This window comes from Vigna angularis, chromosome 3 (genome assembly GCF_016808095.1).
Source record: "Vigna angularis cultivar LongXiaoDou No.4 chromosome 3, ASM1680809v1, whole genome shotgun sequence".
Lineage (NCBI taxonomy): Eukaryota > Viridiplantae > Streptophyta > Magnoliopsida > Fabales > Fabaceae > Vigna > Vigna angularis.
Window position 1 is genome coordinate 235,873 of NC_068972.1, and position 17,360 is coordinate 253,232.

The 17,360-nt window shown below is 35.6% G+C and overlaps 5 protein-coding genes across 7 annotated transcripts; 3 read left to right on the forward strand and 2 right to left on the reverse strand.

Annotated features, from left to right (window-relative positions):
• The first annotated feature begins 2,120 nt into the window (after window positions 1-2,120).
• LOC108324850 (AP2/ERF and B3 domain-containing transcription factor At1g51120) lies at window positions 2,121-3,029 on the forward strand. Its single transcript, XM_017557777.1, has one exon. The coding sequence runs from the start codon at window positions 2,121-2,123 to the stop codon at window positions 3,027-3,029; it is 909 nt and encodes a 302-aa protein (XP_017413266.1).
• A 543-nt stretch (window positions 3,030-3,572) lies between these two features.
• LOC108326418 (non-structural maintenance of chromosomes element 4 homolog A) lies at window positions 3,573-6,042 on the forward strand. The gene is made up of 7 exons (XM_017559919.2): window positions 3,573-3,891; window positions 3,985-4,065; window positions 4,187-4,415; window positions 4,490-4,583; window positions 4,790-5,006; window positions 5,094-5,185; window positions 5,617-6,042. The coding sequence occupies exons 1-7, from the start codon at window positions 3,732-3,734 to the stop codon at window positions 5,887-5,889; spliced, it is 1,146 nt and encodes a 381-aa protein (XP_017415408.1). The 5' UTR covers window positions 3,573-3,731; the 3' UTR covers window positions 5,890-6,042.
• Window positions 6,043-6,538: 496 nt separating this feature from the next.
• LOC108326417 (cytochrome P450 76A1) lies at window positions 6,539-8,361 on the reverse strand. The gene is made up of 2 exons (XM_017559916.2): window positions 7,468-8,361; window positions 6,539-7,387 (listed from the first exon to the last, which is right to left on the reverse strand). The coding sequence occupies exons 1-2, from the start codon at window positions 8,359-8,361 to the stop codon at window positions 6,752-6,754; spliced, it is 1,530 nt and encodes a 509-aa protein (XP_017415405.2). The 3' UTR covers window positions 6,539-6,751.
• Window positions 8,362-11,137: 2,776 nt separating this feature from the next.
• LOC108326379 (uncharacterized) lies at window positions 11,138-12,781 on the forward strand. The gene is made up of 2 exons (XM_017559862.2): window positions 11,138-11,621; window positions 12,364-12,781. The coding sequence occupies exons 1-2, from the start codon at window positions 11,273-11,275 to the stop codon at window positions 12,684-12,686; spliced, it is 672 nt and encodes a 223-aa protein (XP_017415351.1). The 5' UTR covers window positions 11,138-11,272; the 3' UTR covers window positions 12,687-12,781.
• Window positions 12,782-12,837: 56 nt separating this feature from the next.
• On the reverse strand, window positions 12,838-17,212 carry LOC108326378 (protein EMSY-LIKE 3). 3 transcript variants are annotated; one of them, XM_017559860.2, is made up of 10 exons: window positions 17,015-17,212; window positions 15,967-16,184; window positions 15,766-15,875; window positions 15,421-15,658; window positions 15,104-15,292; window positions 14,964-15,032; window positions 13,828-14,076; window positions 13,648-13,716; window positions 13,497-13,560; window positions 12,838-13,143 (listed from the first exon to the last, which is right to left on the reverse strand). In XM_017559860.2, the coding sequence occupies exons 1-10, from the start codon at window positions 17,034-17,036 to the stop codon at window positions 13,016-13,018; spliced, it is 1,356 nt and encodes a 451-aa protein (XP_017415349.1). In that variant the 5' UTR covers window positions 17,037-17,212; the 3' UTR covers window positions 12,838-13,015. The 3 variants fall into 3 exon arrangements, with proteins under 3 accessions (XP_017415349.1, XP_017415348.1, XP_017415350.1); XM_017559859.2 differs by lacking the exon at window positions 17,015-17,212 and adding an exon at window positions 16,829-17,006; XM_017559861.2 differs by lacking the exon at window positions 17,015-17,212 and adding an exon at window positions 16,829-17,006 and having other exon boundaries at window positions 12,838-13,147.
• Window positions 17,213-17,360: the final 148 nt, after the last annotated feature.

Below are 17,360 nucleotides of genomic sequence, written 5' to 3' on the forward strand. Positions count from 1 at the left end.
AGTAAGGTTTATTATTGACGTAGCTGAGCCAAAAATACGGAAATCTTAAATGATTGGAGTTGATAAGAGGAGAGAAAGTGACAATTTGGATGAGAATAGTGGTGAACACTGAAAAGGGAAGGAAAGAAATCTTAAACTCTAAAATGGACGACTCTGTGCCACAAACTGGTCACTTCAGCCATAAAATACTAACAGTGTATGTAGGGACCTGCCGTTTCTTTTCCACCTATAACACTGAATCTGACGTCTTTTCGTCCTTTTCAACTCTTTTATTTTCATTAATTTTCTCATACCCTCACTTCCATTTCATTTTTCAATTATTCAATTTGGTTGAAAATCCAAGTATAAATCTAAGTTCCAGTTTGGTGAAAACGAAAAAGTTGAATATGAGTAATTAAGATTTTAGATTGGAAGTGGTATCAATATCTAAAAAGGCCATCAAATATTGTTTTTCAAGTTCTCAATTATGTATTGCAAATTTCATTCATCAGCTCAACCGTTGACATAGTAAGCTATGTGTGTTTTTCTCTTATAATGAGATGTCAATCTACCTTGGTAAATTGCATGTCTGGTTTTGTGGTTCTGTTAAGAGTTGTTGACAGTTGATGAAATGGTGATTCCACTTTCAATATCTGTCCACAAGCTGATTAATTGCTTGAATTGGACTTACCTACAACATGCAGAGTTCCGAATCATGTTACGAAATGAAATCTCGTATTATCTTATTCATCATCTTTGTTAACCTGTGTGGTCATGTAAGTAACAGTTTAGTGAACTCATCACCTACAATACAGAATGTAAAGTTGACATCACTTTGCTTGGTTTGAACACAAACCATTGTACTGAAGAAAAAAAATGCAAGGAAAAGAGTATGACAAATCAATAAAATCTGACATAATTGGTGTATAATTGAGTTTTTCAAATACACTGTTTAGAGTTGGATTGTGAACAGAGAAATATCAGTACTGCACTGCACACTCAAATTATTAACAGCCATTTATATTGGTATGGCAAAATACAACTAAATTTACGCAGCCAAAAGCCTAGCTTTCAACAAAATAATAACAACACACCAATTCAAGCATTTAACTGATGAAAATTATATATACACTGATTAGTTTATGTATAACCTTGTTTAAAAAAATGCATACTAGTTCTTTATTTTTATATTTGAAATGTGTGTATGTATATAATATATATACACACAGTATTTTTAAAAACAATGAAATGAAGGAGTTACTTATCATTTCCTGAATACAAAAAATGAAAATATAATATTAATACTATTTTTAATGAGGTCACTGTGGCGTCTATTATTAGAAATAGACCAGAAGTGACCATTTCTAAAGTAGCCGTCAAACTATTTTCATTTCTATACCAGAAAAGAACATATTTTTTGAACTAACCTAATAGAAAAAAAAAGAGGAAAATGTCAAACTCATGAAGGATTAGGAGGACTTGAAAGTACACCTGTTTTAAAAAGATTTTAAAAGTTATATTAACCATTTTATTCAATCATTACCTTATTTTACTGTTTTTGTTCATTGACCAACCAGCGATTTTGAATGGTTTTTAAATATTTGTACAATACTTACTATATTAATGTTTTTCTTTTTAATTTTTATAATTTGTTTTAAAATTCGAAGTCATTTGTTTAATATTTGATGCAGACTACATGTTAGGCTAATCAGCAATGCTCCGACAAGACAACCAAGGAAGCATGAAATGTTTAAGATACTTTTTTCAACCATATTGTGCAAAAGTAGATGGTGATGAGGTAAAAAGATTACTGGTTTTCCTAAATTAAGGCAAGGCCAGTTCAGATTTGCTTCACCACAACTTCAAATATTGTTTGAACTAGCTTGTTCCGTTTTCCAACAGCGCTGTTACTACCACCAAATTTAGTTAGTACCACAGTTGCCATTTTCGTACAACAGAAAAAACATCACAATTATAGGAATCAAGAAACTGAGAAACAAAGTGTCTGTCTTCTTGTCATCATTTTTTTCCTGTTAGTTAACGATTTGCACCTCTTCCATTAGCTGTTGAATTCGCAACCCCTTTCAAATTCAGAGATAAAAAAGAAACAATGAAAAAGGTGTTTTTATCTGAACTCTGTGATGACGAACAGAAACAGGGAATGTTATTCAGACTGCAGCGAAATCAATTTTGCAGCATTTGGCGCCATGCAAGAAGAGAATAACGCAGCAGGGCCGTTGCTTCAGAAGTTCAAAGGCGTTGTGCCTCAACAAAACGGAAACTGGGGTGCCCAGATATATGCAAACCACCAGAGAATCTGGTTGGGGACTTTCAAATCGGAAAGAGAGGCTGCAATGGCTTATGACAGCGCCAGCATAAAACTCAGAAACGGAGACAGCCACAGAAACTTTCCATGGAACGATCAAACGGTGCAAGAGCCTCAGTTTCAAAGCCATTACAGCACAGAAACAATGCTGAGCATGATTAGAGATGGCACCTACCCTTCACGCTTTGCCACATTTCTCAGCACTCGTCAACAAGGTGGTGTTCTCAAGCACGTAACTTTGAAGGATGATGGCAAGGAGCAGCTTTGCTGCACCCAGCTTTTTCAGAAGGAGTTGACACCGAGTGATGTGGGGAAGCTCAACAGGCTTGTCATCCCGAAAAAGCATGCAGTCACATATTTTCCTAACGTGTGTGACGGCGGCGCAGAATCGCATGAAGAAAATGTGAGTGCTGACGTTGAGGTTGCGTTTTACGACAGGCTCATGAGACAGTGGAAATTTCGATACTGTTATTGGAAGAGCAGCCAAAGCTACGTGTTCACGAGAGGGTGGAATCGGTTTGTGAAGGACAAAAAACTGAAGGCTAAGGATACCATTGCGTTTTTCACGTGTGAACCTGTGGATTGCAGAAAAGGAGGAGAGGGAGAAGCTTTTGGATTGATTGATGTAATCTATAGTTCAGATGAAGACACCAAAGATGAACACACTTTAAAGGATTTGAATGCAGAAAAGGGTTTGAAACTCTTTGGAGTTTTGATCAAATAGTTTCAGTTCATGCTGCTTATTGGAATAATTGAAGGTTTCTTTTACAACCTCCATAGAAAATTAATGAATTCACTTTGTAACATTTTTTTAAATAATTAAATTAGTTTTTATAATATATAAGAAGTACCCGTGTAATATTTTTAAATCATTAAAGAATTAGTGAAAGGAAATATGTACTTATATATAATTTTAGGCTAAAATTAATTTTTACTAAAATTATTTAATTTATTCTTTTATTTTTTTTTCAATTAAGTTAAATTCTTGTTAAAACATTTTTATGTTAAATATGTATAAATGACGTTAATATCGTCTTTATATATATATATCACTTATCATCATGTATAAAAGCACCAGTCACACAAATCTTGAAATGACGTAATCGAATAATTTTAACAAAAATTAAAAATTTGAAAAGTAAAATGACCAAATTGAATAATTTCAATGAAAATTAGAAAAAAAAAATAGCCATAATTTTACGAAAGTTTAAATATAATTAATGAAATTAATTTTTCAAGATCAATTACTTGAGGAAAGGCGGAAAAAGAAGAAGAGAAAAGCGGGAAAGTGAACAGCGGTTGAAATTTCCCGACCCTCGTTAAAATTCAAATCTTAAAAGGGGTTCAGAGACACTTCTTCTAAAATTGGTTCAAATTCTAACCAAACCCCTTTTCTTTCCAAATTAGGGTTTTGGGTTTTGACAGAATGAAACGTACGCGCAGAGGCGATGCCGATGCCGATGCCGATGCCGATGCGAATGCCGACGGCGAGGGAGTTTCCAAGAAGAAAACGGTGCGAGAGCAGAACCCCGCTACTCGCAGGGTCATACGCTCCCAGTTCCTCAAACTCAAGACTCTCATCGGCGGTAGGTGACGTTACCATTCACTCTTTAATTTATATACAACGCTAAATTCAATTTTTGTATCCCTAATTAGCTAACCCTAAACAAACCTAACAGAGAAAAGAGATGATTTGATGAACACGGAGTCCGACAAATTCCACAACATTTTGGACGAGTTCGACAAGTTACACGACCAAGGTAGGTAGCTGTACTAGTTCCTTTATTTTGTTCTCGTTCTCGTTGTTGTAATATTAATTCCTCCGCTGGTCGTGTGGTTTACCCTTTTACTGATTGGTCTGGTTGGATGAAATTTTTGCAGTTGAGAAGCCAAGAGAGCAGGTTGCAGATGCAGAGGCACTGTTGGATCTGACGCGCACTCTGGTAGGATCTGTTAGGAGTTTGGCGAACGAGGGTGTCACCCCTTCACAATTTGTTTCCTCTTTGCTCATACGCTATGGCCAAGGTCAAGGCCAAGATTCAATCGATTGGCAGAAACTTGGCATTGCGGTGTCCCCGATATTCCTCTCCGTTCATGGCTCTACTACCATGTCAGTTCCTCTCCTCTATTCCTTTCACGTTTCTATAATACGCCCTTTCTGTTATTGTTTTTGCTTTTTTATAGGCTTGGACCTATGGACAACGAAATCAAGAAACGAAGAATCGGAGTGCGCAAACAACGTGATGCTCGCCCTGTCGCAACTACTAGACCTGAACAGGTCACTCCCCTTTTCATACTCCTTGGCCATTCCTACGAAAGTGTGACAATGTCGTTACTACTTGCTTTGACTATAGGACTAACAGACACTTTTAGTTCACTGTGCTTGGTGGCCCTCTTTGGCTGTCGTGAAACAGATTGACTTATCTATGTGTTTTATGTCTGTGAGTGCGCTGGTATTCATGCATTGTTGTTTGTTTCGAGCAGCTTGATGAGGCTGGTGCGGTGGAGAAAACTGATACTGACAAAAACATGGCAACGATGTTTAACATCTTGAGGAGGACAAAACGTGTCCGACTTGAAAAATTAATTATCAACAGAAAGTCTTTTGCTCAGACCGTGGAAAATTTGTTTTCTCTGTCATTCCTTGTAAAAGATGGTCGTGCTGAGATCAGTCTCGATGAAAATCGTTTGCACTATGTTTGTAAGACGTGTTTCCACCTCAATCAATTTCTTACTTGTTTCGTATCTCTTTTTTAACCACGGGTACTTACACTGTCATCTTTTTCAGCTCCTAAAAATGCTCCAGCTGCTAACTTAGTATCATCAAAAGAAGTTTCTTATAGTCATTTTGTATTCAGATATGATTACCAAGATTGGAAGGTATGTATAGGTACATGAATGTAAAGTAAGAATTTGAGGAGCAAATTGAGAATTTAATTCTACGATTGACGTTTTTATGGGGTTGCAATAATTTAGAGTTACAACATCATTGTTTAAAAAGGGAAAAACTGTTAATGATATCATGAGTGGTTAACAATCCTGGCAGTATCAATGTGTATCGTATGACACTTTGTTCAACCACTGACCTTGAAAAAAGAAGAAAATAAAAAGCAAAATTATTGTTAAAAAACATTGGTTCTTTTTTCTGCTATTACAGACAGTTAATTAAAAGTATATGTACGTTGTTGATATTATGAGCTGTTGAATTATACCCTTTAGGCAAATATTGCTATAGTTCAAATGCGTTTTTCATTTAAAGGCTTGGACATTAAATTACAAGTCTCTATATAAGTCTTCCAACGTGTTTACAGCTTATGAAAGATGTAGTGCCGGAAGGGGAAGAGTTGATGCCACATCGGGTTCAATCTGCTACCGTTGCTTACCCTCAGGAAAGGATGGGTGTGGACGATTCCCAACCTGCTTTGGCTTTAACACCTATCAGGAAGCTATCACGGAATCGAGGACTGGTTGTACAGGAGGAAAGTGTTGTAGAAGAAACTCCTGAATGTGATGAAGAAAATGTTTCCAGAGAAGCGGCTATTCGGAGGTGTAAGCGTAAACTTGATGAAGAAATAGCACATTAGGTCTGAACAACTTCAAATTTACATGAATATGTTTTGTTCAGCTCGCCAAGCTGACCTTTTAGTTATATATAGAGAGAGAATGTAAATATTTTCAGGTCCATGATGCCATGCGTTTTGAAGGCTGGACGTAATTTTAGCTTCCTTTTCTGTCAATATTTCATCTGCAACTATCAGGAAAATTTTCACTGCATATATAAGTATATTATGTTGGTGACAAGGGTTTCACTGCTAAAGATCCAGCTGATTGTGTTTGGGTTTCAAATGACCATGCACTAATCAATTTGGAAAAGTACTGAAACATTCTATTCAGGAAACGTTGGTAGTGTGCGGTGAAGGCGGACCATGTTTATTATCACCAAGCGATGTTACCAGTATTAGTACTCTTGTGACAGTGTTGTTGTTGGTGTGCAGGTACAAATTGTTAAGATGTCTTTATTAAAATAATCAATTAATCTTCAATCTGTCTTGATATGTTGGTGAACTTTGCAAACAAAAATTTGCTGATTCCCTCGAATTTGGAAAGTTTAATATCTTAAGAATAGTGACAACCTGGGAAGCATCTAAAAGGTTATATCACACACTAACAAAAACAGTAAACACCGGTTCAGTATCTTTAGTATTTTTGTATATTGTTGAGCATCCAAGCCTATGTCAAAACATGTAGGGTTGATGCGTCGTTATATATAGCAATATCTTAAAAAGATGACATCTGATCAAGCGTTATAACACCAATCAAACCATGTTTTTTTTGACATTCTACCATTACACATAACTACTATTTGCAGACCATAAAGTTGTTCATGGTAAATCATTTGCGCAGTACATTTTTGTTATCTTGGATGGCATTGGTGTCATAACATCGTTATTCGTTTGCTGTAGTAGCTCCTCTATAAGGCACTGGTATGGCTTTCAAAGGAATGGCTTTCCTCAGCGTTATTCCCAGTCCCTCAGTCATGTCCATCTCCTCTGGTTTGAGGCCATCTGGCAAAACCCAGTCAAAGGAATGCAAGAGGGAGCCCAATGCCAAGGTAAGCACACGAGAGGCGAGTGGCATGGCTGGGCACATTCTTCGACCCGAACCAAAGGGTATAAACTCAAAATGACGCCCTTTGTAGTCCACCACGGTGTTTGGCTCCAGAAATCTTTCAGGCCAGAACAATAAGGGAGCATCCCACACTTTGCAGTCCCTTCCTATTGCCCAAACATTCACTAAAATCTGTGACTCTTTGGGAATATCGTAGCCAAGCATGTTGCAAGACTCCATAGCCATATGAGGAACCATAAGAGGAAGAGGTGGGTGAAGTCTCAGTGTCTCCTTGATCACCGCTTGCAGGTAGGGAAGATTCTCCATGTCCTTTTCTTCCATGTTCCTACCGGACCCTATTTTGTTCCTCAACTCTATCTGCACTTTCTTTAGCGTTCTTGGGTTGTGCAGAAGCTCTGCCATTGCCCATTCGATTGTGCTCGTCGTCGTGTCTGTTCCTGCAGTGAACATTTCCTGCAACCATCCAAACCAAATGTTCAAAAAATTCTCCAAAGAGTAGTTTATAGGAAGCAAAACCCGTTAGAGGGACTTACAAAGATAATAACGTTAATAGTTCTTGAAGAAAAAGTATAGGGCTGAGTGGTAGAATCCCCACGAAAGGCCAACAAGACATCCAAGTAATCTTTTGTTTCCTTGGATCCACCGTGACTCTTTTCCATCCTTTCTTTGATGAACGAGCCTGCAATGTCAAAGGCTTGGTTGACGTGGAACTGTGTCTTCCTCCTTATACCCTGAGGATCAAACCACTTGAGAAATGGCAAGAAATCTGCCATGTTGGGCTTCCCAGCATACTCCATAACCTTAAGTGCATGGTAATAAAATCTATCCCCTCTCTCAGTCTCAGAATCCAACAAGTCCTTTGAGAATACGAGGTTCCCAATAAGGTTAAAATCCATCAAGAAAAAAAACCTCCCAACATCAACCGCACGTGTGCCTGATTCACCAGCTTCTTCAATCAAACGCAGCATGCGGTGTATACATTTTTCACGAACACCCCGCATCGCATCTAAGCGACTGGTAACAAAGAACTCAGAGGTGCACAAGCGCCTCAGCATGCGCCAGTGTGAGTTGTACTGAGAAGTTACAAGGGAACCCTCAGTCCCATGCTCCCCTCTCATGGCCTCGTAAATCTTCCTCCCTGCAAGAACCGCGTCATGCTTTTTGAACATCTCACCAGCCACTTCGCTTGACGAGATAACCACTGTGCACATCGACCCTAGCCAAAGCCTCATGACTGGACCATGTTTATGAGCAAGTTTTGCAAAGGACTCGTGTGGTGACCACCCTAGTTGGAACATGTTACCAACCACTGGCCAACATCTTGGTCCTGGTGGAAGCTGCTGCCTTCCTTCCATAACCTTCATCCTCACCAACATGCCTAACACCAACATGCCCAACGCCAACATACTCACAACCTCGTATTCCATCATAGTTTACGTTGTTGTTTGCTTTTCAGGTATGTTCCTTCCACTTTCACATGCTTTCTATATAGCTGCTTCCTGCCACTAACATATATCAAGAGATACAAAATTGACTTAATAATAAAATTAGAAAAAAAGGACAAGCGCAACGTGGATTCAATTTTTTTTATTAATCGTATAAGATTAATTTGATGAATATATATAAAATTATGATTTCAACTCTTTTTACTAATAAATATTAACAATTAATATTATCGAAATGTCACCTTTTGGGTGAGAATATATTTTGGTGGGATTTGGATTCAATGTTATTATAATCAAAGTTTGATAACAAAAATCAAGTGATTGTAACATTTCTCGAAATGCAAGATGTCGTGATTGATTATGGGATGCAGATGAAAACTTGTGGGTTTGGTTTTATGGTACAAACAAATAGTTACGTCACAGGAATGGATACGGATGTGATTGGAGAATATAAATTAATTCCATGTTTGTTTAAGCATAATTTGAAGCTGTTTTATTAGAAATATCCAAAGACGAATTATGTAACTAATAGACCTATGGTCGAATAAAAACGATGAATCAAACAATGGATGAGCCTTGTTAATTGACGGGGAGTACGGTGACAAGGGAACCGCCGTTAGGGACCATAATGTTATTTAATATTTTATATGAATTGTCCGATGCAAATGATGGAATTTACAACACGTCCCTTTCTTCTGATCCTTTCATATCACACTCCACAACATCCATTTACATGTTTTTGTTATTCAAATAATTATATATGAACATCTCTACATAATTAAAAATATTATAACACAACTTCCTCGAGATCATCTAGTAGTATACAGATATTATCTTATAAATCTTTTTCTATTGGAACCCAGAAATGAACAAAATATCCCATATATCTAAAATCTCTCTGTACTCTAAATATATCGATTTCATTCTTAAATTTAAAAAATTAAAAAAAAATAGATAATATATTTAAACTATCTTTTTATCCACTCCTATGAAACGTATTCAATGGCATGTTTTACGCTTATTATATTCGGAGTTTCTGGAAAAATTGAAAATATTTTCCGTAAAGAATTCGACTAAAAGATATTTAGATAAAACGATGATTTAAAAAAAATATGAAGTATAAATTAGAAATTTTAGGGTGTAAAAAGAAAAAGCCTCTGATTTTTTTATTACATGCCTATTGGGTTCAATTAATCGTCTTACTTAAGTTATAAGGTCCTTCAATCGGGGTAGGCTCATTTTCACAACTACACCCACCCGAATGAATCTAATATTATTATTATAATATAAGAACTCAAATCTTTTATAAATAATCATTATCAATACATTAATTAATAATTTTTTAAAATAAAATCTAAAAATTTAATTATTTTTTATTATATATCCAATATTATTACAAATACATTACACGAGCTATTAAAGATAAAACTATTATTCGCTTTTTTCTTTTTTTTTGTTTTCATCACACATTTGTTCTGTTGTTCAAATCCATAATTGTTCTGTAGTCTTTCGTATTTAAGTTTTTATTATGCTTTCTTCTTCACTTTGTTTGTCCTCGTTCAACGATAAAAAATCATTAACAGAAAACTGTTATTTAATATTAACATAAAATAACATGTGAAATTAGTAGTTAAAAAATAACAATCACTAACCTAGCTAAAAAATATTAAATAGTGGAAACTCAATTGAAAAGTGTGAATTTTTTTAATACTTCATAAACTAAATTTTTTAATAAGAATTTAATTAAAAATATTCAATTCTATCAAGGAATTTAAACTTTATTAAACTAAATATTTTTAGATTTAAATATATTTTTATTTCCTAAACTAATAGAATTGAAATCCATCCTTATCATAAACTTTATACATATTTTTCCGAAACATTAAAATTTGAGGGATATAGTCATTTTCAATTAACAACATTAATATACTTTGGAGTTTGTTAAATAATATTTTAGACTAGTATTTAAGTGAAAATTTATCAAAAAGATATAAATAACTCAAATATAATTCAAAAAAAGAAAAATAAAATAATGTAATTGAATTGAAAGAATTATATTTATTTATTTTTGAAATTTAAAGACCAAAATGTATCAAAGTTTAAGATAATAATAAATTTCAATTTATTGTCAAAGACTAAAATCATATTTAATCTATATTTTTAATACATTGTTAAATAATATTCTCACAAGCAGACTATATGAATATTCAAAATAGTAAAGTTTAAAATATTATTTATACTGTAAGAATTAACTAGACAATATTGTCAAATAATTTGTTTGTACAAAACAGAGATACAATTTTCAATGTTTTTTCTGATAATTTAGCTGACGGTTCACTATCAAATTACTATATGTATTTTAAATAGTGTACTTTATATTTTTTATATGACATAATAAATATTCTTATAGATATTAACAAATATTTAAAATTACAAATTAGGTTGAAATAAAAATAACTAATAAATATTCTTGTGTTAGCAAGCATAAATTTTGGTTTTGTGGAAGAATTGGTTCGCCCAGCCCACTCTGCCATCATCCAACTCCCAACTAACCATCCAACTACCAATTTGTTTTCCCTTCTTAATACAGCCCAACTTCTTCATAGTTACTTTTAAAAAAAAAAAAGGAGAAATATAATTATTTTAAAAGAAAAATTATTTTTATAAATTAATATCAAGAAGTTAAATTTTCAAGAAATTAAAATAAATTTATATATAAAAACTTAAAATTAATAAGTAACACATTTTCTAAATTTTTAACTTCATTTTTCTTGGTGAGAGTGGTTTGGAAGCAGTGATGAGAGCATAGTCATTATTATGAGAACATAGGTTCATATTAGAATTAGATAGGAAACGCTATTGAACTCATCTCATCTTCATTGCGGTGGCTGTGATGTCAGAGAACTACTCGTTGGAGTCGTTCACGGTGGAAGGCAGCGACGGAGTGAAGCTCCGTGCGAGGGTGTTCAAGCCAAGAACAGAAGGAAATGGCAATTTGGGGATCGTTTTGGTGCACCCATATTCCATTTTGGGTGGTTGCCAGGGTCTCCTCAGAGGAATCGCTTCTGGGTTGGCTCTCAATGGTTACACCTCTGCCACCTTTGACATGAGAGGTGTTGGCAAATCCACCGGCAGGCCTTCTCTCACTGGCTTCGCTGAAGTTAAGGATGTCGTTGCTGTCTGCAACTGGCTCTCCAACACTTTCTCTCTTCCCAGGATTCTGTTGGTTGGTTCTTCCGCAGGTATCGTTTCCCATCTCTCAGATCAGATCTGTCAAATTCATCACCCTCCCCCCTTTTCAATTTTCTCGTGTCAATCTATTTCACGCGATCCGCTCTCTCGAGGAACACATCTTCCACCTACCACTAAATATGAGTGTGGAAAAAAGTTGCTTCCTTTAGTACATATTATCTTCTTTCTTTTTATAATCTCTGAACTGTTTGTTGTCTGCTTCAAGGGAAAAAACTCAGTAAAGGGTGTTGTTGCTTTAAGCAATTAAGTGGAAGTGCTTTTTATATCTTAAGTTCTCGCTGGTTAGCAGCATGGAATCTTTTTTTATATCTTAATGTATCAATTGCGTGATGGATTAGCTCGTAGCTGTATGGATAAAATTTTGGGTATTGAAAGTTTTTGCTGTTTGTGTTTCGGATCTGTGATCTCAAAAGTTCAGTGGCAGCTCTGCTGAGGTTTCTAACCCTGCTGTAGGACTTGAAAAGGAAGTATGTTTTTGGTTCCTGGTTCAGATATAGACCCATTTCAGAAGATGCTTTCCATTTAAATTAAATGAGAAACTTAATAGGATACGTGCTTGAGTTTACATGAGCTGCTAAGTTAGACTTGTGCATGCTTCTTATCTGACAGTTTCCCCTGTCCATTTCACAAACTGCAGTAGGTGATGTAGTAATTCGCACCATGTAGCATGGCTGCATCTATGTTAAAGTCAGAAAGAATTGCCATATATTTAAGCTGTTTCTTTTATTACAGGTGCACCTATAGCAGGGTCTGCCGTTGATCAGATTGAAAAAGTCATTGGCTATGTTAGCATAGGTTACCCATTCGGAATGACTGCCTCAATCCTTTTTGGACGACACCACAAAACCATCCTACAGTCCCCGAAACCAAAATTCTTCATTATGGGAACGCAAGATGGATTCACAAGCGTAAAGCAGCTGAGAAATAAGCTTAATTCTGCAGCAGGACGTGTTGAAACACATCTAATCGATGGTGTTGGTCACTTCCAAATGGAAGGGCCTGCTTATGACGCCGAGATGGTGGATCTCATCATTAAGTTTATTGCATCACTGTGAAGAAGACATATAAGTAATTGCTGAGTGTGAATTGCATCTCTATTGGGATTAATTTGTGTACATAATCTGACTTGTTAAATCTGCATATTAAACTCTTGATGTGTGTCCCCTGTTCCACCTTCTAAATCAAAGGAATCCGATATAGACAGAATAAGCATAAAAAACCATGCTTTCATGATTTGTAATTTACATGTTACAGCTACATATCACCAATTTCTATAAAAGAAAAATAACATTTGTAGTGCACTGCTTAACATAAACGATAAGAAAAGAAAGTCACGATAATACACATAGCATGTTATGATAGCCATGCGGTGTTGCCAACATAGCTAAAATGGAACACTAGCTCGTCTTGGTAATTTATCGCCATCTGACCCATCGAGGACTCTAACACCGCCTGGATTATGCTGTTGTTTCTTCCAGTGTTTTTTCTGATTCAAAAAGGGAGGTTCTCCATCTGGCTTAAGCAAGAGAGTTGAAGGAACATAAAGTACGAAAGACAATTGTGATCAATATTCTAAAATGGAATAAGTTAGTCAATAAGGAAATACAAAATACATGTGGGATTTCATCAATAAAATTATATGCTACCAAGAAAACAAAGAAAAGAACCCACGCGTTATTCACAGCCTTGTATTTTCTCATCATATAACTTGACCACTGTAGTGGCAAAAAAGTTCATAAAGAAAACCCCACTCCCCAACCCGTTTTGCTGGTCTACTAGCAATATCCAAAAATTAGGATAAAACAGAATGTGGTGAAAACTTTAATAATTATACATGAACAAATTTCTAGTTACTTAGTTATTACCACTTTCTTCGTCAGACACATCTCCGAGCCTGGCAATTGCATTAACAAGAGCCTCTTCATGTTCCTACATTTCAAAAGGAGAGCTATCATTATTGTAGCAATTAAAGATACACAAAATAAAGCTGGAACTAAGAAATTGCATGATACCCACTTTTAGCATGTTCTTTGCTTTCTCCATTTCAATGGGATCAGGAGGATTGGCAGTGAAAACCTTTTCAACCTGTTTTGGTTCCATTCCGATAGTTAATATTAAGGAGCCAAATATTTGTATCATACAGAGTAACCAAATCTAACTAACAAATTTGGAAATTTCTATTGCATGTGCTTATACCTCCTTGATAACTGCATCTGTATGGAGTATCCTAATATTATCTGTAGGATTTTTCCTGCTCGCATTTTGTGATGAAATCGAATCTTTCTTAGGCTGAACCTTTGTCATTCCCCTACCTCTTCCAGCACCAGCAACTCCACCATGAGACGCAGACTTCTTCAATCCTCTTCGCGGAGCAGGCTGGCCAACTTTACGAGACAGAGATATTTCAGGATCTTCACCCTCCCAACGAATGTCTTCTGGAGATATCTGCCATATTGAATAAATACTAGAGAGTAACTAGGATTTCATCACTGATTGAGTTGATATTTAGCAACAACGACACACTCTTAATACTAAATGATAAAAATTAATGAATAGAAAAGTAGAGACAGGAAAATCCCTTACTATAATTGAAAATCTAATACATTTTTTGCACACAAAATTAACAAAAAAAGTAATAAATAATGGATGCAATCAATAAATCAAGAGACCAAGCTTATTTATATTTCTTTGTGCCAAATTGTGACAGACTAAAAGCATTTTTTTTAACAAATGAAAATACAAGACTTCCATTTTTTTTGGTGTACACTGGTGGCAACGGGACCAACCTAAGTCTTCATGCATCTATTCCAATCCCCACGACCTAGTGGTGACCCTCATGAAAATAGAAGGATTTCGTTGTATTACAAAAAAAATCTCAACAGAACTGTATTCAAAGAAGTAACAATATTGTCAAGTTAGCATGTCTCAAGAACATAAGGCTAAAGATGAATCACAATATGTTATAAGTTACAACATCAAGCTTAGGATCCCAATACACAAAACTTTGGAGCGGAGGAGTGGCCTGATTTTTGTTTTTAAAAAATTACCCCACATATACTGGAAGTTCCATTTGTTTGCATCAATTAAAATACTTAGAAAGGAAATCATCAATGCCAATGCTGATCCATGATAGCATCCTACCCCGAAGGAATGAGATTATGAGACACATGATCACCGTGGGAAATGTAGGACATGCGAAAACTATAAGTTTACTTGTCAAGAGAAAAATATTGCTTCCAAAGAAAAGAAAAAGGCAAGCGAAAGCTAGGTCTAAATGAATGGTATGCTATTATAATGAACATGAATTCATATTAATATTGCAACAATTTTACCTCCTTTAGATTGACCCACTCCCATGTTTCATTTGCTGAATTCATATCATAGACCAAAGCATGCCGTCCCTACAAAATATTTAAATATAAATATCAAAAAGTCTGTGCTCCTCAGTTTTTATAGTATGCTACAAACGCACCTCAGCAGCATTATAATCAGTTATAACAGCTTCATAGAAGTGGTTGTCTTCTGGCCACCTTGTCCAAACCTTCCTTCCAATACAAGGATCATAAGAAGCTCCTTCAACAGGTCCTTTAGCTGCAAAAGCACCAGAAGATTTCCCCTGATTAGTGACCTGGCTTCTGCTTGTAATTCCTGATGAAGGGAACTATATGGACTTCAGTGAAATGCACGAATCAATGTTTTTTTTATTTTTTTCTTTTTTGAGAATGGGAAACAATGACCATAGAGGAAGTGTAACTCATTTTCTTGATATCATAAAACCAAAAGGCTTACTGTTTTTTGCTTTTTGGTCTGCGTTCCTGATGGAGTTCCATGCTTTAATGTGGATGATGATGGTTGCACAGGTCGACGCACTGTGGGAGATGGTGCACCCAAGGGTAATGACGCCATAGATTGAGATGCCTTCTGTTTCTTACGAGATGCCGAAACGGTAGGGCTGGTATTGCGGTTGTGAACTTGTTCAGCAGTATATACAGTTCCAGATTGGAGGCCATTTCCCTTTCTCCACTCCCTAACAGCACAACTGGTTACACCCCACATTGAAATGCACAGCAAACCACGGTTTGCTCGATGGTATACAGAAACTTCTCAGTAGAATATGACAAAATATAATATGACCTTATCCTGTGAATCATGTCATCAGAATTGACTCTTGATAGAAGTTCTCTGTGTTCTTCATCTGATACTCTCAGCTCCTTTCTAAGCTCTGTAATTAAACTTTCTTTTTCCTGAAGTACACAGGAACAACAAAAAAATCATCGTCAATACTATCCAACATACTTTACAGAATGACAAACCAATGAATCGAGACAAAATTACCCAAGTGACTGCGTCGGATTGAGCTTTAAAAGCCCGCAGGACAGAGGCGTATGCTTCTTGTTCAAGGTTATGGATTTGTGTTTCCAAGTCATTGTGTATCCTAGGAAATGAACCTGAACCTATGATTGCTGATCTTCCATTTCCAGTTACAGTAGCATGATCTGGATATTGAAATCTATTTTTCCGTTGATGGGAAGGAGGAAGATCATCATCTGTTCCTGTTTCATATTATGAAAATTAATAAGCAAAATGTTCAGTCATGTCATCAGTCATCACACAATTGAAATGTTCACTCGTATCGTTCCGATATCTGAGAAACTTTATAATGGTAAAGCACATCATTATCACCATGTCCGCATTCAACATTGTGCACTATATTGTACTGGTACGTGTTTGTAAAAAAAATTATTGTCCTGTCTCCTTCTCAGTTGGAACAACTTTCTCCAACATTTGGATAATACGAAAATCACTATAAATGTGTTGGCTTGAAGGATTTAACATAAATGACACAAAATGGTCTTTTAAATGAAGAGTGGAGATGATAATCATTGCATTGCATGAGATGGAACTTGAGATTAGTATGAAGGGGGGAGAAAATAAAGCTATTCAGGTGTCCTACTGCTACTGAACACATGCATGTATTGTTGTCAGTAACAACAATAATTCCTACATGTCAACTTAGCCATTCAAAATAAATAGACCAAAATTCTAATTCTCAAACAAAGGTCCAAACTCATTCTAGCCACTGTCTATCCTACAACTTCTTCTCCCATATAGCAAAGCAGCTGCAGTTATTCTGAATATTGAGTCAAACATATCAGATGAAATTCAAAAGTTGCAGTTTCAGATAACAAAGTTTTACCTTCCAAAAAGTAACATTGCTCAATCCAGTCCAATGTCATTATAGAAACACAACACAGGGTAAACAAAAACACAGTAAATAAAGGTAGGATAGGGTTTGGTGGCCACCTAGAAAAGACACAACACAACACACTCTACGTAAAAATAAAACCCTAGAGAAAAAAAACAAAATTTTGAATTAACCCACCACTGGAGAGATCAAATTCCATACCGCGCCCCAAGCGACAGATTTATATAACCTATCAATTAACCTTCCGTCAAGCACGCGAGTTCCTCAATGCTGTTAACAATCGAAAAACAATAATTGGGAACAAAACGGTCCAATTCGTACTCCACTCAAAAATAATTTTGAATTCAGGAACAAAAGAAGTATTTTTGCTTCATCGATTTTCTTCCCCTAATTAATTTGTTAGTATAGAAAATTATACCTTTCATTTAAAAATTACTATTAATAGGATAGATTTTAAATAATTAACAGAAAGATTACATAATTATTTTGAAGTTAACAATAATTATACGACAATGGTATTAAT

Excerpts from the sequence above, each read along its gene's own strand:
- LOC108324850 (XM_017557777.1), top strand. The coding sequence starts at position 2,121 with ATGACGAACAGAAACAGGGAATGTTATTCAGACTGCAGCGAAATCAAT.
- LOC108326418 (XM_017559919.2), top strand. The coding sequence starts at position 3,732 with ATGAAACGTACGCGCAGAGGCGATGCCGATGCCGATGCCGATGCCGAT. Across the intron at positions 4,066-4,186 it reads CGACAAGTTACACGACCAAG|TTGAGAAGCCAAGAGAGCAG; the intron begins GTAGGTAGCTGT and ends AAATTTTTGCAG. Across the intron at positions 5,007-5,093 it reads AAATCGTTTGCACTATGTTT|CTCCTAAAAATGCTCCAGCT; the intron begins GTAAGACGTGTT and ends CATCTTTTTCAG.
- LOC108326417 (XM_017559916.2), bottom strand. The coding sequence starts at position 8,361 with ATGGAATACGAGGTTGTGAGTATGTTGGCGTTGGGCATGTTGGTGTTA. Across the intron at positions 7,388-7,467 it reads CTATTAACGTTATTATCTTT|GAAATGTTCACTGCAGGAAC; the intron begins GTAAGTCCCTCT and ends GGATGGTTGCAG.
- LOC108326379 (XM_017559862.2), top strand. The coding sequence starts at position 11,273 with ATGTCAGAGAACTACTCGTTGGAGTCGTTCACGGTGGAAGGCAGCGAC. Across the intron at positions 11,622-12,363 it reads GTTGGTTGGTTCTTCCGCAG|GTGCACCTATAGCAGGGTCT; the intron begins GTATCGTTTCCC and ends CTTTTATTACAG.
- LOC108326378 (XM_017559859.2), bottom strand. The coding sequence starts at position 16,868 with ATGACATTGGACTGGATTGAGCAATGTTACTTTTTGGAAG. Across the intron at positions 16,185-16,828 it reads GCAATGTTACTTTTTGGAAG|GAACAGATGATGATCTTCCT; the intron begins GTAAAACTTTGT and ends AATATGAAACAG. Across the intron at positions 14,077-14,963 it reads AGTGGGTCAATCTAAAGGAG|ATATCTCCAGAAGACATTCG; the intron begins GTAAAATTGTTG and ends TCAATATGGCAG.